General features: G+C 57.8%; 1 protein-coding gene across 1 annotated transcript in view; it reads left to right on the top strand.

Moving 5' to 3' along the window:
• Positions 1-10,250, top strand: part of MUC5B (mucin 5B, oligomeric mucus/gel-forming) — a 41,032-nt gene extending 30,782 nt beyond the window's left edge. The window contains exons 36-53 of the mRNA XM_064370257.1: positions 1,333-1,514; positions 1,800-1,971; positions 2,978-3,228; positions 3,579-3,762; positions 4,034-4,259; positions 4,362-4,537; positions 4,657-4,726; positions 5,156-5,256; positions 5,707-5,738; positions 6,020-6,200; positions 6,583-6,687; positions 6,924-6,961; positions 7,455-7,574; positions 8,210-8,296; positions 8,420-8,542; positions 9,062-9,107; positions 9,330-9,438; positions 10,049-10,250. Of these exons, the coding sequence (XP_064226327.1) occupies positions 1,333-1,514; positions 1,800-1,971; positions 2,978-3,228; positions 3,579-3,762; positions 4,034-4,259; positions 4,362-4,537; positions 4,657-4,726; positions 5,156-5,256; positions 5,707-5,738; positions 6,020-6,200; positions 6,583-6,687; positions 6,924-6,961; positions 7,455-7,574; positions 8,210-8,296; positions 8,420-8,542; positions 9,062-9,107; positions 9,330-9,438; positions 10,049-10,250 (2,405 nt within the window). The remainder of the gene's footprint in view (positions 1-1,332; positions 1,515-1,799; positions 1,972-2,977; positions 3,229-3,578; positions 3,763-4,033; positions 4,260-4,361; positions 4,538-4,656; positions 4,727-5,155; positions 5,257-5,706; positions 5,739-6,019; positions 6,201-6,582; positions 6,688-6,923; positions 6,962-7,454; positions 7,575-8,209; positions 8,297-8,419; positions 8,543-9,061; positions 9,108-9,329; positions 9,439-10,048) is intronic.
• The last annotated feature ends 16,259 nt before the right edge of the window (positions 10,251-26,509 follow it).

Consider the following 26,509-nt stretch of genomic DNA (forward strand, 5'->3'; position numbering starts at 1 on the left):
CACTGGCCACACTCTGTCCCCACCGGCCTCACTCACTCTCACTGGCCTCACTCGGTCCCCACCGGCCTCACTCACTCTCACTGGCCACACTCTGTCCCCACGGGCCTCACTCACTCTCACTGGCCTCACTCTGTCCCCACCGGCCTCACTCACTCTCACTGGCCTCACTCTGTCCCCACCAGACTCACTCACTCTCACTGGCCTCACTCGGTCCCCACCGGCCACATTCACTCTCACTGGCCACACTCTGTCCCCACCGGCCTCACTCACTCTCACTGGCCACACTCTGTCCCCACGGGCCACATTCACTCTCACTGACCACACTCTGTCCCCACCGGCCACATTCACTCTCACTGGCCACACTCTGTCCCCACCGGCCTCACTCACTCTCACTGGCCACACTCTGTCCCCACCGGCCTCACTCACTCTCACTGGCCACACTCTGTCCCCACCGGCCTCACTCACTCTCACTGGCCACACTCTGTCCCCACCGGCCTCACTCACTCTCACTGGCCACACTCTGTCCCCACCAGCCACATTCACTCTCACTGGCCTCACTCTGTCCCCACCGGCCTCACTCACTCTCACTGGCCTCACTCTGTCCCCACCGGCCTCACTCACTCTCACTGGCCACACTCTGTCCCCACCGGCCTCACTCACTCTCACTGGCCTCACTCTGTCCCCACCGGCCTCACTCACTCTCACTGGCCTCACTCTGTCCCCACTGGCCTCCCTCACTCTCACTGGCCTCACTCTGTCCCCACCGGCCTCACTGACTCTCACTGGCCTCACTCTGTCCCCACCGGCCTCACTCTCTCCCCACCGCCTCACTCACTCTCACTGGCCACACTCTGTCCCCACCAGCCTCACTCACTCTCACTGGCCTCACTCAGTCCCCACCGGCCTCACTCACTCTCACTGGCCACACTCTGTCCCCACCGGCCTCACTCACTCTCACTGGCCACACTCTGTCCCCACCCTCCTCACTCACTCTCACTGGCCTCACTCTGTCCCCACTGGCCTCCCTCACTCTCACTGACCTCACTCTGTCCCCACCGGCCTCACTGACTCTCACTGGCCTCACTCTGTCCCCACCGGCCTCACTCTCTCCCCACCGCCTCACTCACTCTCACTGGCCACACTCTGTCCCCACCGGCCTCACTCACTCTCACTGGCCACACTTGGTCCCCACCGGCCTCATTCAGTCTCCGCTCTCCCCGGCCCCCTCCCTGAAGGGCCACTCCCTCCTGCACTGACCCCTGCCTTTGTCATCCCAAGCTCTGGCTTGCCTGTCACTGGGAGTGGCTTATTTTCTTGTCTTGTCCCCCATAGGGGAGGTCATCTACAATAAGACTGACCTAGCTGGCTGCCAGTTCTATGCCGTGTGCAACCAGCACTGTGACATCGACCGCTTCCAGGGCCCCTGCCCCAGCTCCCCGCCGCCAGCATCCTCCACCCCACCACCCCCGCCCTCCCCTGCCCCCGGCTGTGACAACGCTGTTCCTCCCCGGCAGGTGGGTCCCACCTGCCCTCCGCCTCCCCTGCTATGCACACAGGGCCTGGGTCTGCTGAGGCACAGCCAGGGCCCAGCCCCCGAGGCCTGTCTCAGTGACCCTCCACCCGTAGTTCCAGTTGGAGGAGGCGCACAGGGTCTGGGGGGGCCAGGCCAACACGGTGGGCCACCCTCTCCAGGCGGACTCTTGTGGCAACCTGGGGCTGTGCACCACGAGGGATGGGATGTCCAGGGGCTGGGTCCCATGAGCTGGTCCCAGTGAGCACATGCCTGTTCCCTGCCACAGGTCAATGAGTCCTGGACCCTGGAGAACTGCACTGTGGCGCAGTGTGTGGGTGACAACCGTGTTGTCCTGCTGGAGCCGAAGCCCGTTGCCAACGTCACCTGCGTGAACAAGCACCTGCCCATCAAAGTGTCGGAGCCGAGCCAGCCCTGCAACTTCCACTATGAGTGCGAGTGTGAGTGCGAGGGCGGCCGCGGGACTCCCCCGGGGGCAGGCGGAGCAGGGCGTGCTGGTGGCCAGGCTGGAGGAGTGGGGCGTGGGGGTGCGTGAAGAGGCGCCTGGGAGATGGGTGGCATCCCTTCAGGAAACCGCCATGCGCCATGCCGTCCTGGCCACAGCGGCGCACATGGTGTGCGCCATTAGTCTGCAGGCTCTGTGTCCACCAGGCTGAACATGCTGACGCAGCCCACAGGAGAGGGGCAGAGGCGTTTGCTGAGCTTGTCTGCACATCCGCCTGTGTGGCTTGAAAGGAAGCCCGTCCAGGGGTTTCTGAGGCCGAGAGAAGCTCAGGATGGAAGCGGGAGCCCAGAGGAGCTGTGGTCTCCTGGGTCCTCACAGTGGCATCATCGCTAAGAGGTGGTGGGGTTCTTCTCACTCCTCCCATGTCCTTGGCCCCAGGCTGCCCTTCCAAACCTCCACAGGCCAGGGGGCTCAGATGACACAAACGCACTCTCCCTCCTGGAGCTGGAAGGCTGAGATCCAGGCGGGTAGGGCCACGCTCCCTGTGGAGGGTCTGGGGAGATCCTTCCTGCCTCTCCCAGCCTCGGGGCTCCAGGCATCCCCTGGCCGTGGCTGCATCACTCTCGTCTCCTCCTCTGTCTCTCTGTGGCCTCCCGACTCCGTGTGTCTGTCTCCTGTCCCCCGCACGGGTGCTGGCCATCGGATTTAGGGTCCACCCGGGTAGTCCCCAATGATGTCATTATAAGATACTTCACTTAATCACTCTGCAAAGACGCTTTCTCCCGGCAAGGCCATGTGTGGAGGTTCTGCGGTGGCCATGGATCTTGGGGGGCACCATTCTACACACCGCACCCACGTTATAGATGAGGCTGCTGAGGCCGAGGGGCCTGAGGGGTTCCCAGGGCGGCAGTCTCGGTGGCGACGCTGGCTGCCGAGAAGCCTGGGGTGCGAGGGGACCACCGTGGAGCCCGCCAGCCCGTCTGTGCCTCTGTGTCCCGCAGGCGTCTGCAGCATGTGGGGCGGCTCCCACTACTCCACCTTTGACGGCACCTCTTACTCCTTCCGGGGCAACTGCACCTATGTCCTCATGAGAGAGATCCACGAGCGCCTTGGGAATCTCAGCCTCTACCTGGACAACAAGTACTGTGCGGCCTCTGCCGCTGCCAGCTGCCCCCGTGCCCTTGGCGTCCGTTACAAGTCCATGGAGATCGTCCTCACTGTCACCGCGGTGCACGGGAAGGAGGAGGGCTTGGTGAGTCCAGGCAGCCGGAGGGCGGCCCTCCCTGTGCCCAGGCTGCGTGTGGCAGTGCTGGGCGTGTCCTGACCACACCCGGGCAGGCCGACTGCAGGCGGGGGGCACAGCTGCTGCAGCGATGGCCCAGGGCCGGAGGCAGTTCCCGGGGAGGCAGGGAAGGCTGTGGGGCCACCCCAGGCTGAACGCACCCTGCGGCCCAAATGCAGCCAACTGGAGACTCCAGGCCCCTGGGGAAGAGCCGGGCTTTGGGGTGGGGGTTGCGTAGACAGAGCCCCAAAGGAAAGCCCCGCCCCCAGAGCCCACCCGGCACCGCCTCCCAGCTCACGGGCTTCCCCGGCTGCCCCCAGATCTCATTTGACCAAATTCGGGTGAGCAGCGGCTTCAGCAAGGACGGCGTGCTTGTGTCTGTGACGGGGGCCGCCATGCGCGTGGACATTCCTGCCCTGGGTGTGAGCGTCACCTTCGACGGGCACGTCTTCCAGGCCCGGCTGCCCTACAGCCTCTTCCACAACAACACCGAGGGCCAGTGCGGTGAGTGAGGGCCGCCCGCCAGGCGGGTCCTGCCCCACCAGGGCTGTCCCCGGGGCTGACAGCCCAGTGGACAAAGGGGAAGCCTGCGGACGGGAATGAACTGGGGGTTGGTGGGGAAGCCTCTGGAGAGGAATGAGCTTTGGGGTGGGGGGTAATCTGTGGAGGGAAATGCTCTCAGTGGGGGAAGCCTGTGGAGGGGAATGAGCCTGGGGAAGGGGCGCAAAACGCTCTCCGGATTCCAGCCCATGGTGACGCCCCGGCCTGCCCCCAGGCACCTGCACCAACAGCCAGGGGGACGATTGCCGCAATCGAGATGGAACCACGGCCGCCAGCTGCAAGGACATGGCCGAGACGTGGCTGGTCCCCGACAGCAGAAAGGATGGCTGCTGGGCCCCAACCGGCACGCCCCCCACTGCCAGCCCCACAGCCCCAACGTCTGGCGCACCCACCCCCAGCCAGTGCCCGCCGCAGCCGCTCTGTGATCTGATGCTGAGCCAGTGAGTCCTCCCCTCCGGATGGGAGGCTCCGGGGTGCCCCTGCCTGCCCTTGCTCAGCTCCCTGGGGGCCTGGTGCCCTCCACCCCATTGCTCTGCCCACAGGGTCTTTGCCGAGTGCCATGACCTGGTGCCCCCCGGCCCATTCTTCAATGCCTGCGTCAGTGACGGCTGCTGGGGCCGCCCCGAGGTGCCCTGCCAGAGCCTGGAGACCTACGCAGCGCTCTGCCGCGCATGGGGAGTGTGCAGTGACTGGCGGGGTGCAGCCGGCGGCCTGTGCAGTGAGTGGGCGTGGCCCTGCGCCCCCAGACCCCTTGGCCTGTCTGAGGGGCCTGTGCAGTGAGTGGGGGGCAGCCCTGGACCCCAGCCCCCTTGGCCTGACATCTCTCTGTACCCACAGATCTCACCTGCCCGCTCACCAAAGTGTACAAGCCATGCGGCCCCATACAGCCTGCCTCATGCAACTCCAGGTAAGTGCAGGGATGGCTGGATCTCAGGGAGCAGGAGGCCAGGGGACATCCTGCTGTGAGCCACAGATTTCTGGGGTGCCCCTGAGCCCAGGACTCCTTGAAAAACATCCCTGGCTGCTCCCAGATGCCTTAGAGACAGAGCAGGCAGGAGGCGCGTCTCCACCCTCCCGGGACCCAACCCCGCCCTCGCCTCCCCCATCCCCACCCCTGCCCTGCCCACCCTGAGCCCCACCCATTCCCTCCCACCCTGAGCCCCACCCATCTCCTCCCACCCTGAGCCCTGCCCATCCCCTCCCACCTTGAGCCCTGCACTCCACCATTTCCCCTCCTTCCTGCTCCCCACTGCCCATCCTGGGGACTCACATGGATGAAGATGCTGGGAGGCCTCCTGGACCTCGGGGTCCCAGGGCCACTCTTGTCGCCCTGTAGGAACCAGAGCCCACAGCTGGAGGGGCTGGCGGAGGGCTGCTTCTGCCCCAAAGACCAGATCCTCTTCAATGAACACACGGGCATCTGCGTGCAGGCCTGCCGTAAGCACTGCCACCTGGGCCCGACCAAGCGCCTGCAGGGTGGGAGGGGCCGTCCCATCGCGCTGTGCTCTCCCCTCTCCCCAGCTGACCCCTGTGCCATGTTCGCCCCACCAGAGGCCCGGGATGGCCCCAGTGTGGCCCTGAGCCCCTGCAGAGCCCCCCTCCAGCCCTCTGAAGCCCCACGGGGAGGCTCTGTCCTTGTGCAATCCTGTTGTGGTCCCTCCCCTGAGCCCTGCCTCCCACCACCATGGCCAAGCCTCCTGTGCACTGACAGCTGGGCTCACAGTGCCCCGGCCTGAGCTCCAGCCACAACCGACACCCTACAAGATTTCCAGGGGCTTCCATCCCAGGGGGAAGCCGGCGCCAGGCCTGAGAGCACCTCCCGTGGCCAGAGGCCCCTCTGCCTGCAATCTCAGCACCCTCAGTGACACCATGCCCTTTCCTTTCCAGCCTGCGTGGGACCGGATGGCTTTCCCAAATCTGTGAGTGGCTCTACCCCCACCTGCCCTACCCAAGCCTCTCTCAAGTTGAGGGAGGAAGAGAGCCTCCCCATCCCACAGGACAGCTGTGGGGTGCATGAGCGTGACGTGGGCATGCCGGCGGCTGGTGTGGGCTTCCTGCTCCATCACTCTGGGCCCCTTGGGTGCCAGCCCGAGGGAGGGGGTGCCCAGACAGATGCCCAGGGTTGGCCCGTGGCTGAGTGTGGTGGGGATGCCCGGAGCCCTGTCCAGGAGCCCTCAGGAACCCCCTCGATCCCTTCCAGCCCGGGGAGCGGTGGGTCAGCAACTGCCAGGCCTGTGTGTGTGATGAGGGCTCAGTGTCAGTGCAGTGCCAGCCCCTGCCCTGTGAGGCCCAGGGCCAGCCCCCCACTTGCAGCCGCCCCGGCTTCCAGACTGTGACCAGGCCCCAGGCCGACGACCCCTGCTGCCCTGAGACGCTGTGTGGTAAGAACCCAAGGAGCAGAGGTGCCCGGCACGGGGTAGGGGGGATGGAGCCAGTGCCCGCCAGGGGCCTGCAGGGTGGGCACAGGAGGGCTGAGGAGAGCCACCATGTCCTGGCTTCACCAGGTGAGACCACTCAGCAGAGACAGCCTCCAGGCACTTCATTGTCCTCCTAAAGATGAGGCTGGTGTCCTCTGGCCTGCCCAGGACTGGGGACGTGGGGAGCAGCGGGGAGGTGGTCAATCGAGGGGCCTGGAGGGAGCCCCCAAGGGCCGTGGGAGAAGTCAGGTCTCCGGGGAGGAGCCCGCCCAGGGCTTACGCTGGGAACAATCGGTCTGGAGGAGGAGCAAGCAGCCCCCAGACCGTACCCTCTGTCCTCCTGCAGTATGCAACACCACCACCTGTCCCCAGAGCCCGCCCGTGTGCCCACCAGGCCAGGAGCCCTACCGCACCCAGGAGGAGGGCGACTGCTGTCCCACCTTCCGCTGCAGTGAGCAGGGCGGGGGCGGGGGGGACGGGCTCCTGGGTGGCCACGCGCCCGTGGGTGGGGGATGAAGGAGGGCAGCTGGGGGAGGGACGGGCTTCTGGGTGGCCACGCGCCTGGGGGTGGGGGATGAAGGAGGGCAGCTGGGGGAGGGATGGGCTTCTGGGTGGCCATGCGCCCGGCGGTGGGGGGTGCAGGAGGGCGAGGGCACGGAGCATAGACTTAGCTCCCTTTCCTTCCAGGACCTCAGCTGTGTACTTACAATGGCACCTTCTACGGGGTAAGGGCACAGCAGCGAGTGGGGCGGCCCTGCACCCAGACATCTGTGTGGGATGCCCGGGGCCCTCTGACCCCCACTCCTTGTCATGACACTCCTGTCATGAGGGCAGATCCACACAGGGGCCCTGGGCACGACAAGGCTGGGACACACCTGGGACTCGGAGACCCCTTACGTCTTCAGCCGTGAGCTCCACACCTGCTGCCTCTGAGAGGTTACTCAGGGCCTCCCAGCAAGGACCTGGGGGCAGGACATGCCTGCCTGGGGTCCCTGCCCACCCAGATTCCCTGCCCTCCTGGATTCTCTGCCCACCAGGGGTGCATCCATTTGAGGGTGTTCCATTCGAGGGGTCCATGCTCAGCCAGGGGTGCATCCATTTGAGGGGTGCTCCATTTGGGGAAGAGACAACTTCCTGCGGGTCCCAACTAGTCATGGGGAGGGGTCCTGGCCCTGTGGCTCACCAGTGCCCTCAGTGCCACCCTCCCACTCACTGCAGGTTGGTACAACCTTCCCAGGGACCCTTCCCTGCCACACGTGCACCTGCCTCTCTGGGGACACCCAGAATCCAATGGTGCAGTGTCAGGAGGATGCCTGCAACAATGCCACCTGCCCCCAGGTAAGCCCCCAGATACCTGCCCCCAGGTGAGCCCCAAGGCACCCACCCCCAGGTGAGCCCCCAGGCACCTGTCCCCAGGTGAGTCCCCAAGGCACCCATCCCCAGGTCAGCCCCCAGGCACCTGCCCCCAGGTGAGTCCCCAAGGCACCCATCCCCAGGTCAGCCCCCAGGCACCCGCCCCCAGGTAAGCCCCCAGGCACCCGCCCCCAAGTGAGTCCCCAAGGCACCCATCCCCAGGTGAGCCCACAGCTGCTGGGCAGACCCAGCCCCGAGTCATGTTGACCTGTCTCCCTGGGGTTCTCTAGCTCAGCCTTTGCTGGGGTCATGTTTGTTCCCAAAGGGAGAGCATGAAGTAGGGTGACTAAGGGGCCTGAGGGTGGGACAGACCTGCAGGCTGCTGGGGACAGGGGCTAGCATCAGGTCCCAGGAAGAAAGGGGTAGGCAGAGAGAAGGTGCTGGAAACTGGGGCGAGGCTGAGCTGGATAACTGGGTGGGGGCAGCTTCTGTGGGTATAGGTCCAGGCAGAGACAGGGATAAGGGCCACCAGAGCACTGGGTTGTTGATGGCAGGGTAGGCTGGGCCAGAACGGGCACTGGAGGAGGGGAGTACAGCCTGACACCCTCCTGTCCCCACAGGGCTTTGAGTACAAGAGCGTGGCCGGGCAGTGCTGCAGGGAGTGCGTGCAGACAGCCTGCCTCACACCCGACGGCCGGCCAGTCCAGGTAACAGCGGAGGCGTGTAGGGGCAGGTCTCAGCTGCGCACCCTCCGCAGACCTTCATCCTCAATGGGGCTTGGTGCAAGAGATGATCCCTATTCACCTTCCACTCTCTGCCTTGCACTTCAGCTGAACGAAAGCTGGGTCAACAGCCCTGTGGACAACTGCACCGTGTACCGCTGTGAGGTCGAGAGCGGAGTCCATTTGCTGACCCCACAGCCTGCATCCTGCCCAGATGTGCCCAGCTGCAGGGTGTGTGCTGGAGGCCCCGCCCCTGCCTGGGAGGCCCCACCCAGCAGGGAGTCTCCATCCCCTCCTTGGAGGCCCTGCCCCTTCCCTGGAGGCCTGCCCCTGACTGGGAGGCCCTGTCCACCAGGGAGGCCCCGCCCCTTCCTGGGAGGCCCTGCCCCCACCTGGGAGGCCCTGTCCATCAGGGAAGCCCCACCCAGCAGGGAGGCTCCACCCCTTCCCCAGAGGCCCTGCCTCTGCCTTGGAGGCCCCACCCCTGTCTGGGAGCCCCTGGGAGGCTTCGCCCCTACCCTAGGAGGCCACACCCACCAGGGAACCCCTGAGGCACCTGCCCCCAGGTGAGCCCCCACACACACCCGCCCCCAGGTGAGCCCCCCAGACACTCACCCCCAGGTGAGTCCCCAGGCACCCGCCCCCAGGTGAGCCCCCCCAGACACCCACCCCCAGGTGATTCCCCAGGCACCTGCCCCCACGTGAGTCCCTAGGCACCCCACAGCCCTGGCCCTGTCTTTGGCCCCACAGGGGAGCCTCAGGAAAACCGGCTGCTGCTACTCCTGTGAGGAGGAGGGTAAGTGAAGGCCGCCTTCCCACACCTGCCCTCCGGCTTCATCCTGTGCCCTTCCATTCCCGCCCAGACGGCAGCACTGGGCAGCAGTGGGATCACGGCCTCTAGACTCCAGCCTTGGTCCAGGAGGGCCATGGGAGGGGTGGTCCCATGGGGAGGGTCCACTCACCAGGTCCTCAGAGCCAGGGTCTGCTGGGGCCTTGCATCCGCCTTTCCTCCTCCCAGACTCCTGTCAAGTCCGCGTCAACACAACCATCCTGCGGCACCAGGGCTGCGAGACCCAGACTGCGGTCAACATCACCTTCTGTGATGGCTCCTGCCCCGGAGTGTCCAAGTGAGTGGGCTTCTGGCCCTGTGCCAACAGCACATGTGTGCGGTGGGTCCGTCCTGGCCCGTCTGCTGGCCAGCATCCCACTCTGGGTCAGGAGGGCCTACGCCAGCTCCAGGAAGGAGGAAAGCGGCTCCCCAGCAGGGTCCCCCTTCTCCACATCCATCGGCAGAAAGCCTGGGGCTGAGCCACACGGCCCAGAGCTCCCAGCCGCAAACCCAGGTCCGGGTAACCGCCTAGGGAGAGTGGGCGGAACCAGAGCCTTCCATGGAGCCCCCACGGCTTGCCACAGCGGCCGGCTGTCAGCAGGAGGGGCCAGGAGGGTTGGCCCTTGGCTAGCAGAGGCAGGAGGAAGCGTCAGCCGCTGCTCAGGACTGGAGGAGCTGGTTCAGACAGGGGAAGGGCCACAGAAGACAGAACCTGGGCCAAGGGGCCCTGGGAGTCCAGAGCTGCCCCATCCTGGGAAGGTGAAGCCCCATGTGCCCACAGAGCAGGCCGCTGTGGACAGAGGGGTGGCCGTCTGGCCCAGGACCCCAGAGGCCCACGTGTCACCGCAGCTGGGCAAAGAAATGGTGGGGCCCGGGTGGCTGGTCTGAGGGCCACCCTGAATCCACAGGTACTCAGCGGAGGCCCAGGCCATGCGGCACCAGTGCACCTGCTGCCAGGAGAGGCGGGTCCACGAGGAGACCGTGCCTTTGCGCTGTCCCGATGGCTCAGCCGTCCTGCACACATACATCCACGTGGATGAGTGTGGCTGCACGCCCTTCTGTGTCCCCGAGCCTGTGGCTCCCACACACACCCCCGGCTTCCTGGTCTAGGAGGCCACTGCCGTCTGACATTGTTCTGCCTCCAACCCCATGCCCTGTCTACCTGGAGCCAGAATGCACATCGCCCAACCATGACCACCTTGGGCCTGCTCCATGGAACCCCCCGGCCTCTGTGTGGCACCCCGTGCCTCCATGCTCCTGCTGCCCACCCCGGGGGTAAAACCGACCCCCGGAAGTGTGAGGAGCCAGCAGGACGCCTTTCAAGAGAGCGCCACTCAGGAGTCGTGCCCCAGTAGAGCCTGTGGCCCGTCCTGGCCTTGCCCCTCCCTGAGGTCACTGGGACACCCTGGAAAAAACTAAGCATGTGCAGGCCTGTGTGTTCCCACCACGCCCAGAGCCACGGCCAGAGCCCCCGTGCAGCACGGATCCCAGCTGGCCGTGTCCGGCCGCTGGGACACAGACAGCCCGGTCCAGGCAAGGCTGGCTGCTGCTGGGAAGCTGTGCCAGGCAATGTGTCCGCCCATCTGTGCCTGCTGCAGGGTACCTCGGGGCTGAGGCCACAATGGCCAGGTCAGAAGGGTCGGCATCCCAAAGCCCCCTCTGCTCAGCTCAGTTCAGTTCTGCAAATAAACCCTGAGCATCGCCCACATTTCCTGTCCCAGCGTCTTTTCTTGCCTACCGTCCCTCCCAGGCTGTCCAGGTCCTCTGAGGGCTGCCTGCCTGGGCCCTGCCGGCTGGAGGACACATCCAGGGGATGGTACAGAACCCTCATCAGCCACTGTGGGGCCAGGAAGTCTCTGGGAGGGCCAGGAAGGGTGGGGGACAAGAAGCCAGATGGTCATCCATGTGCTCCTGAGGGCACCCTGGGAGCCAGTCTTGGGCTGTGGGAGCGCCGGCCAGGAGACAGGGCACAGGGGGCCGCCAGGACCCGGAGATCACCCTGGCTGTGATTTCCAGCGTGGAGGATTGTGTGAGGAAACTGCTCGTGCAGGAAGACAGAGGCGGCCAGTGGGGCAGATGTGCAATCAGGCCCTGTCGGCGGGGACGCAGCTGCTCCCCAGGGCAGGTGACCAGAACTGGGCACGATGCTCCCAGGCTGGCGCTGGGCCCTGCAGGGCCACCTTTCACCCCATCCTGTGCGGACCCCCCGGGATGCTTTCCTCCGGGGCTTGCTCACCTCCTATCTCACCTCCCCATGTGGCAAGGCTTCCTGCCCTTCCTTTCTGTTGCTCTGTCCGGAGCACAGAGCACCCCGTGCAGACAGCAGGGGACCGGGGAGCCTGTGGGATGGGCAGCATTGACAGCTGGCGCTGCAGGTGTGGGCAGGGAAGACAGTGAAGGTGGTATCAGCCAGGTCCTGGGCACAGCAGGATGCAGGGGTCTTTGGGCACAAAACAACCTCCTACTGGGCAGGGGGGGGTCACAGGCAGACTGTGGCCTGGGGAGAGGAGGGCAATGCCTACACCTTGCCATGGAAGCCTCTGGTGTGGGTGCAGAGCAGGGCCTTCCCCACACCGGGAACTGCCTCTGCCCTCTGCCCTTGGGTGGGTCCTGCCCTGCCCAGGAAGTGACGCCATCATTATAGCAGTGTGGGAAGGACTTATACAAAAGGCTTTGCCCCTCCCCTCCACAGTGTGGCAGGTGTAGCCTCTCAGCACTTCCCAAATCCCATTTACAGAGCGAGGCCCCTGCCAGCACTCCAGCCTCTCCTGCCCTCCTTGCCAAGGCCCAGCAGGACAGGCCACCCCAGGACTGGGCTGGAGACAGTCAGGGGTCTGACAAGGTTGCAGGTGGGCTCCGGGGGGGCGGTGGGTTAGGCTGGTCACCACTGGGGTCAGCTTCTATAGGTTCACGCTGTGTCTCTGAGGCTGAATCCCTGGAGGCCACGCCAGGTCACTGCCCAGCTGGGCCTGCATTCAGCCACATGTTAACCGTGTTTCCTAAACCTCAGTCATTCTCGTGGCGCAATGGTTTCTTAGACCCATTTACGTCAGTGTGTGGGTACCAGCACCCGTCTCAGAGGCCTGTGCTATGCCGTCTGTGACCCAGAACCATCTCATTCAATCCTGACAGCGACGCTGTGTGATGTCTGGTATCGTGTCTCCCACTCCACGGATGGGAACACTGAGGCACCAAGTGATGAAAAGGTGCGCTTCTGTCGGGGGAAAGCCGGGCTCACACCCAGGCAGCCCACATGGAGTCCGCACTCAAAACCACAGGGCTCTGCTGATGCCCCGGAGCAAGGAACTATAAAAACAGACACAGTGAATACAAACCAATGTTACTCAGACTTTAAAGACATTGTAAAGCGGGTTTCTGGCTTCCAGATGGAAAAGTGGGCATGTCTCCCCCACAGACACAAAAACCACAGCAATGATAGAAACTATAAAATAGCAGCAATTGAAAACAAGAAAGTAGCCAGGCACGGTGGCTCACGCCTGTAATCCCAGCACTTTGGGAGGTCCAGGCGGGTGGATCACCTGAGGTCAGGATTTTGAGACCAGCCTGGCCAACAAGGTGAAACCTTGCCTCTACCAAAAATACAAAAAATTAGCCAGGCATGGTGGTGGACGCCCATAATCCCAGTTACTTGGGAGGCTGAGGCAGGAGAACTGCTTGAATTTGGGAGGTGGAGGTTGCAGTGAGCCAAGATCACACCACTGCACTCCAGCTTGGGCAACAGAGCAAGACTGTGTCTAAAAAATAAAGAGAAAGAAAAGGAAAGAAAACAAGGAAGTAAATCATAAATCATCTGCAAGGCAGGAAGATATCCTGAAAAGGAGGGATCGGGGAACTGCTGAGAGGCCACATGCTACCACACTGTGTGTGTGTGGAGGGGGGTGCAAAGCCTTTTGTATGAGTCTGTTCTCACACTGCTATAAAGAAATATTTGGGACTGGGTAATTTATAAAGAAAAAGGTTTAACTGACTCACAGTTATGCCTGGCTGAGGAGGCCTCAGGATACTTACTGTCATGGTAGAGGACAAAGCAGAAGCAGGCACCTTCTTGACAAGGTGGCAGGAGAATGAGACCCAGCAGGGGAGATACCAGATGCTTATTAAACCATCGGATCTCGTGAGCACTCACTCACTATCACGAGAACAGCAGGGGGAAACCACCCCATGATCCAATCACCTCCCACAGTGTCCCTCCCATGACATCTGGGGATTATGGGGATGTATTAGTCCATTTCCACACTGCTGATAAAGACATAACCAAGAATGGAAAGAAAAAGAGGTTTAATTGGACTTCAGTTCCACATGGCTGGGGAGGCTTCAGAATCATGGTGGGAGGTGAAAGGCACGTCTTACATGGTGGCAGTAAGAAAAATTGAGGAGGAAGCAAAAACCGGAAACCCCTGATAGAGCCATCAGATCTCGTGAGACTTATTCACTATTACAAGAATAGCATCTGAAGGACTGGCCCTCATGGTTCAATTACCTCTGCCTCACTTCCCACATGTGGGAATTCTGGGAGCTACAATTCAAGGTGAGATTTGGGTGGGGACACAGCCAGACAATATCATTCTGCCCCCTGCCCCGCCAAACCTCATGTCCTAACATTTCAAAACCAATCATGCTTTCGCAGCAGTCCCCCAAAGTCTTAACTTATTTCAGCATTAACCCAAAAGCCCACAGCTCAACATCTCATCTGAGACAAGGCAAGTCCCTTCTATGAGTCTGTAAAATCAAAAGCCAGTTAGTTACTTGCTAGATACAATGGCAGTACATGTATTTGGTAAGTAAATACAGCTGTTCCAAATGGGAGAAATTGGCCCAAACCACGTGGTTACAGGGCCCATGCAAGTCTGAAATGCAGTGGGGCAGTCAAATTTTAAAGCTCCAGAATGATCTCCTTTGACTCCAGGTTTCACATCCAGTTCACACTGATGCAAGAGGTGGGCTGCCATGGTGTTGGGCAGCTCTGTCTCTGGCTTTGCAGGGTACAGCCTCCCTCCTGACTGCTTTGAGCATCTGTGAATTTTCCAGGGGCACAGTGCAAGCTGTCAGTGGATCTACCATTCTAGGGTCTGGAGGATGGTGGCCCTCTTCTCACAGCTCCACTAGGTGGTGTCCCAGTAGGGACTCTATGTGAGGGCTCTGACCCCACATTTCCCCTCTGCACTCACCTAGCAGAGGTTTTCCATGAGGGCCCCACCCCTGCAGCAAACTTCTGCCTGGACATTCAGGTGTTCCGTACATGTTCTGAAATCGAGGTGAAGGTTCCCAAACCTCAATTCTTGACTTCTCTGCACCCACAGGCTCAACATCATATGGAAGCTGCCAAGGCTTGGAGCCTCCACCCTCTGAAGCCACAGCCTGAGCTCTACATTGGCTCCTCCATGGCTGGAGCAGCTGGAATGCAGAGCACCGAGTCCCTAGGCTGCACACTGTATGCAGACCCTGGGCCTGGCCCACAAAACCACTTTTTCTTCCTGGGCCTCCAGGTCCGTGATGGGAGGGGCTGCCGTGAAGTTCTCTGACATGGCCTCGAGACATTTTCCCCATGGTCTTGGGGATTAACATTAGGCTCCTTGCTACTTAAGCAAATTTCTGCAGTCGGCTTAAATTTCTCCTCAAAAAATTGTTTTATGTTGCGTTTTTCTACTGCATTGTAAGGCTGAAAATTTTCTGACCTTTTATGCTGTTTCCCTTTAAAAAAATTTTTTTTTTTTTTGAGATGGAGTCTCGCTGTGTCATCCAGGCTGGGGTGCAGTGGCACAATCTCAGCTCAATGCAATCTCCATCTCCTGGGTTCAAGCAATTCTCCTGCCTCAGCCTCCCAAGCTAGCATTACAGGTGCATGCCACCATGCCTGGCTAATTTTTGTATTTTCAGTAGAGACGGGTTTCACCATGTTGGCCAAGCTGGTTTCAAACTCCTGACCTCAGGTGATCCACCCACCTCAGCCTCCCACAGTGCTGGGATTACAGGCGTGAGCCACTGTGCCCAGCCTGTTTCCCTTTTAAAATGGAATGCTTAACAGCACCCAAGTCACCTCTTGAATGCTTTGCTGCTTAAAAATTTCTTCTGCCAGATACCCTAAATCATCTCTCTCAAGTTCAAAGTTCCACAAATCTCTAGGGCAGGGCAAAATGCCACCAGTCTCTTTGCTAAAACGTAACAAGAGCCACTTTTGCTCTAGTTCCCAAGTTCCTCATCTCCATCTGAGACCACCTCAGCCTGGACCTTATTGTTCATATTACTATCAGCATTTCTGTCAAAGCCATTCAATAAGTCTCTAGGAGTTTCCAAACTTTTCCACATTTTCCTATCTTCTTCTGAGCCCTCCAAACTGTCCCAATCTCTGCCTGTTACCCAGTTCCAAAGTTGCTTCCACATTTTCAGGGATCTTATCAGCAATGCCCCATTCTTGGTCCCAATTTACTGCATTAGTCCATTTTCACACTGCTGATAAAGACGTATCCAAGACTGGGAAGAAAAAAGGGTTTAATTGGACTTACAGTTCCACATGGCTGGGGAGGCCTCAGAATTATGGCAGGAAGCAGAAGGCAATCATGGCAGCAGCAAGAGGAAATGAGGAAGAGGCAAAAGCGGAAAGCCCTGATAAACCCATCAGATCTCGTGGGACTTATTCACTATCACAAGAATAGCATGGGAAAGATTGGCCCGATGATTCAATTACCCACCCCACCCCACCCCACCCCACACTGACTACATTAATTTGGGTTCCTCCCACAACACGTGGGAATTCTGGGCGATACAATTCAAATTGACCTTGGTGGGGAGTTGGGGGGTGGAACACAGAGCCTGACTCCAATACCTTTACTTATAGAAAATGGGCATTCAGTCTGAAACCACCAAGCAGCTCAGAGATGCCAACATCCTGAAAGAAAGCAAAAGCTGCATCGGTAGAGAAAGACAAAGGCATGCGCTCAAGCTATCAGGTTTAATAGGATGACTTTTTTCTTTTTAAGATTAGAGGACGTGTAGAACAGATCTGGAAATCTCAACACTTTTTCCAGTGAGCCCCAAAAGGAAAGACTAGAGTGTGTGGAAGAGAGGCCATATTTTCATTAGACTCAAAGCTTCCAGTGAGTGCCAAGATAGAGGAAAAAAAAATACACCCAAGAAAAAGAGAAAACCTCAAAGCTACCAGAAAGACAAGGCAGTTTCCCTACAAAGTAATGAGAACCAGACAGGTATCTGGTTTCTCATTAGTAACACTGGATGCAGCAAGATGGCACCATGATATTTTTCAAGGTGCTGAGGGAAGATACCTCAACGTAGAATGTTATACCCAACTAGACTGTCATTTAAGAATGGCAAGGACATTTTTGGCATACAGGGACTGAGAGGGTCATCTCCCACAGATCCTCTGTGAATGAGCCACTAACAGAGGTGAATAGTGGCCAAATGCAGTCACACACATGCAATAATGGTGAGCAAAGAAATCAGTGACACGCCCTCTTTTTGTTCATTTTGTTTTGTTTTGAGACAGAGTCTCACTGTGTTGTATAGGCTGGAGTGCAGTGGCATGATCCCGGCTCACTGCAACCTCCACCTCCCAGATGCAAGCGATTCTCTTGCCTCAGCCTCCTGAGTAGCTGGGATTACAGGCACTGCACTTGGCCTTCATGCCCTGTTATATCCAAATAAGAAACACGCCTAACAGAAATCCACAGGTCACAACACAGAAGTTGTTAACTTTAACAACTCAGTCCTTCATGGTTAGTGTCTCTTAGCCTTATTTAAGAAAACCCTTCTCTGCCCTGGGACCAGTAATATTGTCTTCTTGAGTTATTTCCTAAAAGCTCTGCAATTTTGCCTTCTGCCTTTAAATTTTGAATCCACCCAGAATTGGGTATAAAAGTGGTCTGAAGTAGGGGTCTGACTCCATTTCATTTCACTGGTCTTGATGCTTGGCCAACATCATGTACTATAAGGCCCATCTGTTCCCACCCCGTCATCTCTGCAGGCTCTGTGTCGTGCTCTGGACTCATCTTACTGTAGACAATAGTCTCTATAGTCCTGATATCTGATATATCTTTTTTTTTTTTGAGACAGAATCTTGCTCTGTCACCCAGGCTGGAGTGCAGTGGTGTGATCTTGGCTCACTGTGACCTCTGGCTCCCAGGTTCAAGCGATTCTCCTGCTTCAGCCTCCTGAGTAACTGAGATTACAGGCACATGTCACCACACTCAGCTAATTTTATATTTTTTTAGTAGAGACAGGGTTTTACCATGTTGGTCAGGCTGGTCTCAAACTCCCAAACTCAAGTGATCTGCCCGCCTCGGCCTCCCAAAGTGCTGGCATTACAGGTGTGAGCCACTGTGCCCAGCCTTGATATCTATTTGATCAAGCTTTCACACTTTGTGCTTCTTTTACAAGAATGTCTTGACTCTTCCTAGCTATTTAGAATTAACCTATCAAGCTTTACAAAAAACCAATAGAACAAAACAGGGCTTTCTGGGACTTTGATCAGGATTACACTGACTACATTAATTTGGGAGAAGCTGATACCTTGACATACTGACTATGTTAATCCATGAACATGATACATCTGCTCCTTTATTCTGATGTCTCCACTCTCCATCCCCACAAGACCACCTGGTCTGAAGTCTAAGTTAGCTGCAATCACCTCTTTGGGTTCCCCCTTTCCTTTGTCATCTTTTCAAAACCTCCAGGGAGAAATTAAAAACATATGGTATCTATCATTTGGGGCTTTCAGTGGGAGGGGCTCAATAAACCCATCTTGCTGCATTCCTGGGGAGAGGTGTCCCCTCTCAAGAGAGGATACAGGCCTCAGAGGTACAGCAGTGCCTGTCAGTTCTGCCCACGCACACCCTGGATGGGGCCAGCTGTGCTGTGGCCACATGAAGGGGCTCTGGAGGCTCCTGTGAGGGGCAGACAAAGCTGCTGTAAACTCACCCCTTGGGGCTGTGCATCTACTCCAGCAAGATCAGCACCACACGGACACCCCTTGGCTCCTGATGACCTCTGGCCAAAGCTCTCCTGGGAGAGGCCCTGGGACTCGGCCAGTGCCGGTTGACATGCCCAGGGCCTGTGGTCCCCACTGAAAGGGCTGAGGCTCTGCAGGCACAGGAAGGCCGAGTCCTGCTCACATGCCCCGTGGAGTCTGTGCCTGGACACACTCTCCTTGAGCTCACTCTCTCAGCTGGGACCAGCTGCCTGCGCCCGCTCCAATTCCTCTCCACAGTCAAGTAGAACATGTCCAAAAGCCCCACAGTGTCATGAGGAAGAGCTTAACGATGAGGTGTCTGTGCTGAAGGCCAGCCTGCCTTGGTGGGTCCTCACCCGGCCCTATGCCCTGGCCTCTGGACTGAGTCTCAACTCCCGAAACGCTTCCTCCTCCCATGCCCCAGCCCTGGATATGGGATCCAGCTGGGGCCTTGCTGTCCTTCCCTCCAGAACCCTAGTCCTGGGCCTTGGGAGTTCCTGACCCACCAGAAGGGACCCTGGGCCGTCGCCACGTGCCCAGCCTGGTGGGCCACCTGCAATCTATAAGGATTCCCCCAGCCCTGCTGACGCCTGGACACAGCCATCGAGATGAACCCATCTCCGCTGCCAGGCTCACCAGACGGAAGGGGCTTGATCTGGGTTTGGGGCCAAGAGGCAGGAGAAAGCCCAGAGGTTGTCGCCACTCATCAAGGGTAGAGGGTAGAGGGGTGTGGCGGCCTGGGTGGGTCATCGCCTGCCCCAGAACTCAGGGGCTGGCCCTCTGGCCCGGGCTCTCTGCACTCAGCACCTTGTACCAAACTCTACCCTACAAGGGGGACTGTGGCATGTGAGGGAAGGGAGCAGCTCTGTGGTCAAACCTCCCTCCAATTCTGGGTGTCCCTGGGGGCCTCCTCCTCATTCCCCCCACCCCCTGGCATCTGCTCCCTAGCTGAATGGAGGCCATCGAGGCTCCGAGAACCCTTCCAGCCTCTTCCTGGGCCCAGAGCAGGCACTGAGGGAGGCAGAGGGAGCCGGCCTGGGGCGGCGGGGCCTGGGGTGGTGTCTGCTGAGTCAGCAAAGGCCAAGTCTCACCCACTCCACAACGCCAGCGTGGCCGGGAGGAGGGCCCTGGGGGAGCCTCGGGTCCCCTGAGAAGCAGAGCCCGCTGCGGCCCCACTGCTCAGCCTGCCGTTCACCCCAACATCTGCGGAAGTCCAGGAACTATAAGGGAAAAGATTAACATGGCGGCATTAAAAAATAAAATGTTACATGAGACAAAATCACTAGCAACGTGAAGAAACAAATGATAAAGCAGGGAAGGCTGCGCAGCGTTTCGCAGAGTTACCGTGTGTGGGTGAAAAAGCCGCTAAGGGAAGAAAAAGGCCGCAGTCCCACGGCAAACAGGGCGGAGATGTGAACGCTCCGGGCACCTGGCTGTGCACGATCTCACTACTAAAAAGAGAGATGTTAACTGCAGCTGCCGGAGAGGGCGCTGGGATGGAGAGGACAGCCCGACCCAGGGAGATGGTAACTGGGAAGGGGGGTGGGGTACCCGGAAAGGAGGCGGGGGTACTAGGAAGGGGGGCGGGGTATGGGGAGGGGAGGCAGGGTACTGGGAAGGAGAATGGGGTACCTAGAAGGGGGTCAGGGTACCCAGAAGGGGGGCAGGGTACAGGCAGGGGAGGCGGGTATGTCTTTGCTCAGGAGTCCCACACCAGGGATCTTTTCCACAGAAGGACCAAGGCCATCAGCCATACTGAGAGTGACCGAGACATCCATGGGAAGGGTCACACCACGGGCCAGGCTGCGGCAGAAAGGAAGGGTCCCTGTGGCGGCGTGGAGGGATCTCCGCTTTTCCATGCACACATGTAGTTTGCCTGCATCAAATACACACCACACCATGGAAGGCCACTCCAAGGAAGGCCACACAAAGAGGAAACACTCGGCCACAGGGAGGAGAGCAGACGGGGACAGCATGCAGGCGGGAACAGCGTGGTCTCCGTGAATTCAGCTTGTGTTTTGACTCTGGACCATAAAAAAATTTATGTAACATGGAACAAAATCCCAGTGCTTTGCCTTTTTAAAAATGTTAGACAGGGTCTTACTCTGTGGCCCAGGCTGGAGTGCAGTGGCACAATCTCGGCTCACTGCAACGTCCGCCTCAGCCTCCCAAGTAGCTGAGGTTACAGGCACATGCTACTAGGCCCAGATAATTTTTGTATTTTTAGTAGAGATGGGGTTTCGCCATGTTGGGCAGGCTGGTCTCGAACTCCTGACCTCATCTGGATCTGCCCACCTCGGCCTCTCAAAGTGCTGGGATTCCTGGCGGGAGCCACCACGGCCAACCAGTTTTGCTCTTTTAATGGTAAGTGCACGTTGGGTGGTTCTGCACAGCCTGGATGGACATGGCCCCTTCAGAAAGAACCACATGAATGGACTTGGTCCCTGGAGGGTGCCTGGACCACATCGGTGCAGATCAAACCCAAAGCCTGTGGCGGGCAAGTGTGGTGATGGCTTCCCGGTACTCTGAGGGTCTCTGGCTGCCAGCACGTGGGCTTCTTCCTAGCTGTAAGGCCGGTCACCTTGCTGGGAGCTCTGACACACCCACCCCTCGCCGCGCCTACAAACTACATCACCACTCCACGCCCGGCACCAAGCCCTACACTGCACCTAGCTCCGCCACATAACTCCCCCACGCCCACTTCTGCACTCAGCACTCAAATCTGCACTCAACACTAGACTCTGCCCTCAGCACCTAGCCTGCCACGTAACTCCCCCATGCCCACTTCTGCACTCAGCACTCAAATCTGCACTCAACACTAGGCTCTGCCCTCAGCACCTAGCCCGCCACGTAACTCCCCCACGCCCACTTCTGCACTCAGCACTCAAATCTGCACTCAACACTAGGCTCTGCACTCAGCACCTAGCCCGCCGTTGGAAAACCCCGCCAAAATTTGAAAGTAGCCCTGCCAAAACCTGCCCAATAGCATTTTGCCCTGTCCAGGTCCAACTCCCCCTGGGCAGCCCGCTCACCGGAAATCCCGCCTACCTGCCAATGGCAGCTTGTCCCATCCACATCCTGCTTCCCCACAACCAATCAAAACGTCTACACTCCCTATAAAACCTGTGACCACGAGGAGTCAAGCGCGACTTCTCTGACGCCTCCTGTCGGACCGCAGAACCTCGCCCAGGAGCCGATTAAATTTCTTTATTCCAATAACTGGCCTCAGTTGCCTCATTTAAATCTTACAAGTGATGCCGAAACCCAGGAGGAGTTGTAAGACCCTTCCTGGGGGAAACTGACTCCTCCACTCAAAGCTGGACTGGGGAGCTGCTCTGCTGCAAGGTAAGACTTCTGTTGCCCACAACTCCTCCCGCTGCTTGCCTCGTGGACTCCCCGCTTGTAATCGCGGCCGTGTCGGGTACTCCTTCTCGTCTCTCGCCATGGGCCCGGGGCCCCGGCCTTGTCTCGAGGACCTGAGCATACAGGAGACGTCCCTACACTCTTGTCTTCTCCCCATAAGGGGTTTCTCAGGGTCAGGATTCTGAGGGAGATGTCCCCACCTTCCTGAACCCTCTCGTATCCTCCAGTGTTCAGTAGCGCAGCCCAGGACGCTGAGCTGCTCTTCTGACCACCTCCGCAGCAGCGGCCAAGGTGTGAGTAATCAGAAGCCCCATTTGTAAATCCGGGCCCTGCCCCATAGCAGAACCAAACCCCCGGCTTACGCCATCAAAACATTTATCTCAAACCAGCCTGTTGGCATAAAAACTCCCATTAATTGAGTAACTGCACTTTCAGCTTCTCTTCCTAACCTCAGCACAAGTAAGTGGATGAGTAAGTAAATTCTAAGCAGCAAATCCAGATTCGGCTGTATTCTTGGGTCCTGTTTCTGCTCCTATCTTCTAACTCTCTGTCTCTCTTTCTCTCCTGTCTCCTCTCTCTCTCTCTTTTCTGTCTCCTCTCTTCTTCCCCTCTCTTACTTTCTTGTTGTATTCTTGGCTCCTGTTTCTGCTCCTATCTTCTAACTGTAAGGTCTGTTCTCGCTGAGGATAAAACAAAGAAACTGAGGCCAGCACGAATAGATCCAATGCGAAGGAATTTATTCAGGCTCCTGGGTGAGGTTCTGCGGTCCGACAGGAGGGGCCAGAGAAGTCGCAGGGACTCCTCTCAGACATGTGGTTTTATAGGGAGTGAAACAGCTCGATTGGTTGTGGGAAAGCAGGACTGCTATTGGGTAAATTACAAGACTTGACCTAGGACTTGGCTTGTTGTTGGTTGGAATTAGTCAGCTGCTATTGGTTGTTAAGACTTGGCAGCTATTGGTTGTTAAGACTCGGCTGCTATTGGTCAATAGGGCTTGGCTGCTATTGGTTAACAAGAAGCTATGGTTACAGCACCTTGTTTGCATACTGGGCTCTTTAAGGGAGGGTCAGGCTGTGTGAGCATGGGAGAAGGGAACAAGCCTGAGCATGTCTAAGCTTGCCTGAGCTCATCCGGGCTTGTCCAGGCTTTTGAAAAAGAAGGGGGGCGTGCATCCAAGCTCCCGATGGGGCAACCTGCCTTACACTAACTCTCTTTCTCTCTCTCTCTCCCTCTCTCTCAAAATGGCGGCCGTTTCCTGCTCCTAACTCTCTCTCTCTCTCCCTCTTTCAAGATAGCGGCCGTTTCCTGCTTAATGGAGTAGCTGAACCTTCAGTTTCTCTTCCTAACCCCGGCATGAGTGAATGAGTGAGTGAGTTTATGTGTAGTCCCACGGCCTAACAGCTACGGGGCTTGCATGGGCCTCAACCTGCAGTTCCACAGGGATGTCATAAGGCATAACAGTGATTCACCTCTGGACTGAAAGTTCTGAGGTGACCAAGCCCGGGGTTTATACAGGTACACCTTAGCCAAGATGCCCTGAAACATCCCTTCAGGGACATGGCCGGGAAGGCATCAGACTGGTCTCCCATCTGGGGGGCACCCATCCCTCGTCTGTCAATCCTATATGTGGTTCTGTCTTTATTGTAAATTCGCCAGTTTTGTTAAACTCCTGTTAGCCAATGTCAGTGGTTTAGACCTGCTTCCCTTAAAGTAGCATATATTCTACAGTAAGTAACAGACCACTGGCTGCAGGGAACCTTTACTGAATTCAGGCCAGGCCCCTAGAAATAACTGTGTTCTCTTTTCTCCTCCTATTCTTCTTCTACCACTGAGGTCTCACTTCCATGTGGCAGATAGCTCTAGCCCTGTCTCTTTTTATCTTCTTCCTTATTATAATCATTGCAGCCTGTAAGTTCTCTCAGCCACCCTCTCTGGGAAAGGAATACTTCTGCCCGTGTTAGGTGTAATACCTGTTCCTATCCCTTCCTCGCCTCCGACTACCCCACAAAAGCCAACTATGGGGAATCGAGTCCCGCTTAGACCCCAAGTCGCCATTAGGATGCCTAGTCCAAAATCTACCCAAACTGGGTCTTTCCATAAAAAAGAGAAGGCTACTCTTCCTCTCCACCATGGCCTGGCCACAGTATCCTCTAGACAACCAGTCTAAGTGGCCTCTGGAGGGCACACTCGACTTCAATGTCCTGACAGACTTAAACAACTTTTGCCAAAAAAAAAAACAGTAAATGGTCAGAGGTCCCCTATGTGCAGGCTTTCTGGTATCTTTGTTCCCACCCCACCTTCTGCTCCTCTTGCACCACCGCCCAGGTGCTCCTAGCCAAAGAAACTTCCTCTTCATCCTCAGCCCCTCCACCCTCCTCCCCTTCCTTTTCTGACCCCGACCTGTCCGAGGAACTCTCCTTTCCGCCTGCCTGACCCAATAATCCTCCGCCCTATGCAGAACCTCAATCCCTCCAGCTCCTCCCCCTCCTGATCCCAACCTGACTGCTCCTGTTAGTGCTCACACTCACTCGCGCTGTGCTCCTAATGACAAAACCTCTCTTTGTCCCCTCTGTGAGGTGGCCAGAGCAGAGGGCATTGTCCGAGTGCACGTTCCCTTCTCCCTCTCCGATCTATCAGCTATTGAAAAATGCCTAGGGTCATCACCAACCCTACTGCTTACACCAAAGAATTCCGCTACCTCACCCAGGCGTGCGACCTCACCTGGCATGACACCTGTGTAATCCTGTCCTCCACCCTTACTCCAGATGAGTGTGACTGCATTCTTACAGCGGCTCGAACACACGCTGACTCCTTATCCCCACCAGTTACCCTTGCAACACTCCTATCTTGCCGATCCAAAAGTCGTCCGGCGACTACCGCCTAGTTCAGGACCTGCGCCTTATCAACGAGGCGGTGGTACCCCTCCACACGGTAGTCCCCAACCCATCCACCCTGCTATCCAACATTCCCTCCACTACCTCCCATTTTACAGTTCTTGACCTCAAGGATGCCTTCTTTACCATTCCTCTACACCCTGAGTCTTACTTTCTCTTTGCCTCCACCTGGACTGATCCGGACACCAACCTGTCACAACAGCTCACCTGGACGGTCCTGCCCCAGGGATTCAGAGACAGCCCCCATATTTTCAGACAAGCCTTAGCAGATGACCTTAGCTCCTGCCCCCTCCAACCCAGTCTCCTCCTTCAGTATGTGGACGACCTGTTACTTTGCAGCCCCTCCCTCTCCCTGTCTCAACAGCATACTGCCGCTCTCCTTAACTTTCTGCGATCTCAAGGGTACCGGGTATCTCCCTCCAAGGCACAGTTGTCAGTCACCTCAGTAGTCTACTTGGGCATTTGCCTCACCCCTACAGCTAAAAGCCTGACAGCAGATCGCCAAAAGGCACTCCTTTCGCTACAGTCTCCAGAGACGGCTGACCAAATTCTCTCCTTTTTAGGGTTTGTAGGATTCTTCTGCCATTGGATACCTAATTTTGCCTCTCTAGCTAAACCTCTGTATGCAGCTGCTAAAGACACACCCACGGGACCCCTCTCCCACCCTGGGGGAGTAAAACAGGCTTTTAAAACCCTACAAACTGCCTTGTCCACAGCACCCCCGCTCCAACTGCCGGATCTCAACCGCCCCTCCCACTTGTTCACTGACAAAAAACAGGGAATTGCAGTTGGGTTCTTAACCCAACCCCTGGGCCCCGTGTACCGTCCAGTAGCCTACTTATCAAAACAACTCGACCCCACGGTCAGGGGATGGCAGCCTTGCCTGCAGGTCCTGGGAGCAGCAAGAGAACTCACCAAAGAATCCCCAAAACTTACCTTGGGCCAGCCCATCTCAGTGTTTTCTCCCCATCGGCTCACCGACCTTCTCTCTCACAAATCTCTCGCTCACCTAGGACCCTCTCGCCTACAGGAGTTCCATCTACTCTTTATTGAAAACCCTTCAGTTAGCCTGCATCCCACTTCTCCACTCAACCTGGCTACCTGACTGCCCCTTCCATCCCTTTCCCCCTCTCCAGCCCACTCCAGCCCTGAACTAATAGATGCATTTGCCAAACCTCGAGAAGGCTTGTCCGACCTTCCCTTACCTAACCCAGACCTTACTTTCTATGTGGATGGAAGTTCAATAATGACAGCCGAGGGGCGACGAAAAGCGGCCTATGCCGTAGTCACAGATTCAGCCACCCTCGAGGCACGTCACCTCCCTGTTGGAACCACATCACAAAAAGCAGAGCTCATTGCCTTAACCTGGGCTCTCACGCTAGTGCAGGGAAAGTGAGCGAGTATCTATACAGACTCCAAGTATGCCTTTCTCATTACCCACTGCCACTCTGCCCTTTGGAAAGAGCGGGGATTCCTTACCACAAAAGGGTCCCCCATAATCAATGCTACCCAGATCTCTAATCTCCTGCAGGCCCTGTCACTGCCCAAAGAGGTCACTGTCATTCACTGCTGAGGGCACCAGGCCCAGCAAGATGCCGTCTCTCGGGGCAATGCAAGGGCAGATGCGGCAGCAAAATCCTTAACCAACAGCAGACTAGCCCCCACTCCAATCCTTGTCCTCACTACAACCACGCCGCCGGTTTACTCACCATCAAAAAAACAAGCCCTCATATTAAAAGGGGGAACCGAGTCTGATCAGGGCTGGATCTTCCTAAACAACAAGATCGCCCTTCCCTGGGAACAGGCCCCCAAAATTATTGCTGAAATCCACCAATCCTTACATGTAGGGCCCAAGGCGCCACACCGCTTTCCGCAGCCCCTTTTCTTCTCACCAGGTCTACAACAGACAATTGAGCAGGTACATAAGGCATGCCAAACTTGCTCTAAGGTCTCGTTTCAGGGAGGCTTAAGGCCACAGTTTCCTACCCACCAAATGCGTGGCAACCTGCCGGCCCAGGATTGGCAAATTGATTTTACTCACATGCCCACTCACAAAAAACTCCGCTACCTCCTAATCTTTGTAGATACCTTTTCTGGATGGATTGAAGCCTTTCCCACCTCCAGGGAAA

This window comes from Aotus nancymaae, unplaced genomic scaffold (assembly GCF_030222135.1).
Source record: "Aotus nancymaae isolate 86718 unplaced genomic scaffold, 86718_ANA_hifiasm-v0.15.2.pri h1tg000106l, whole genome shotgun sequence".
NCBI lineage: Eukaryota > Metazoa > Chordata > Mammalia > Primates > Aotidae > Aotus > Aotus nancymaae.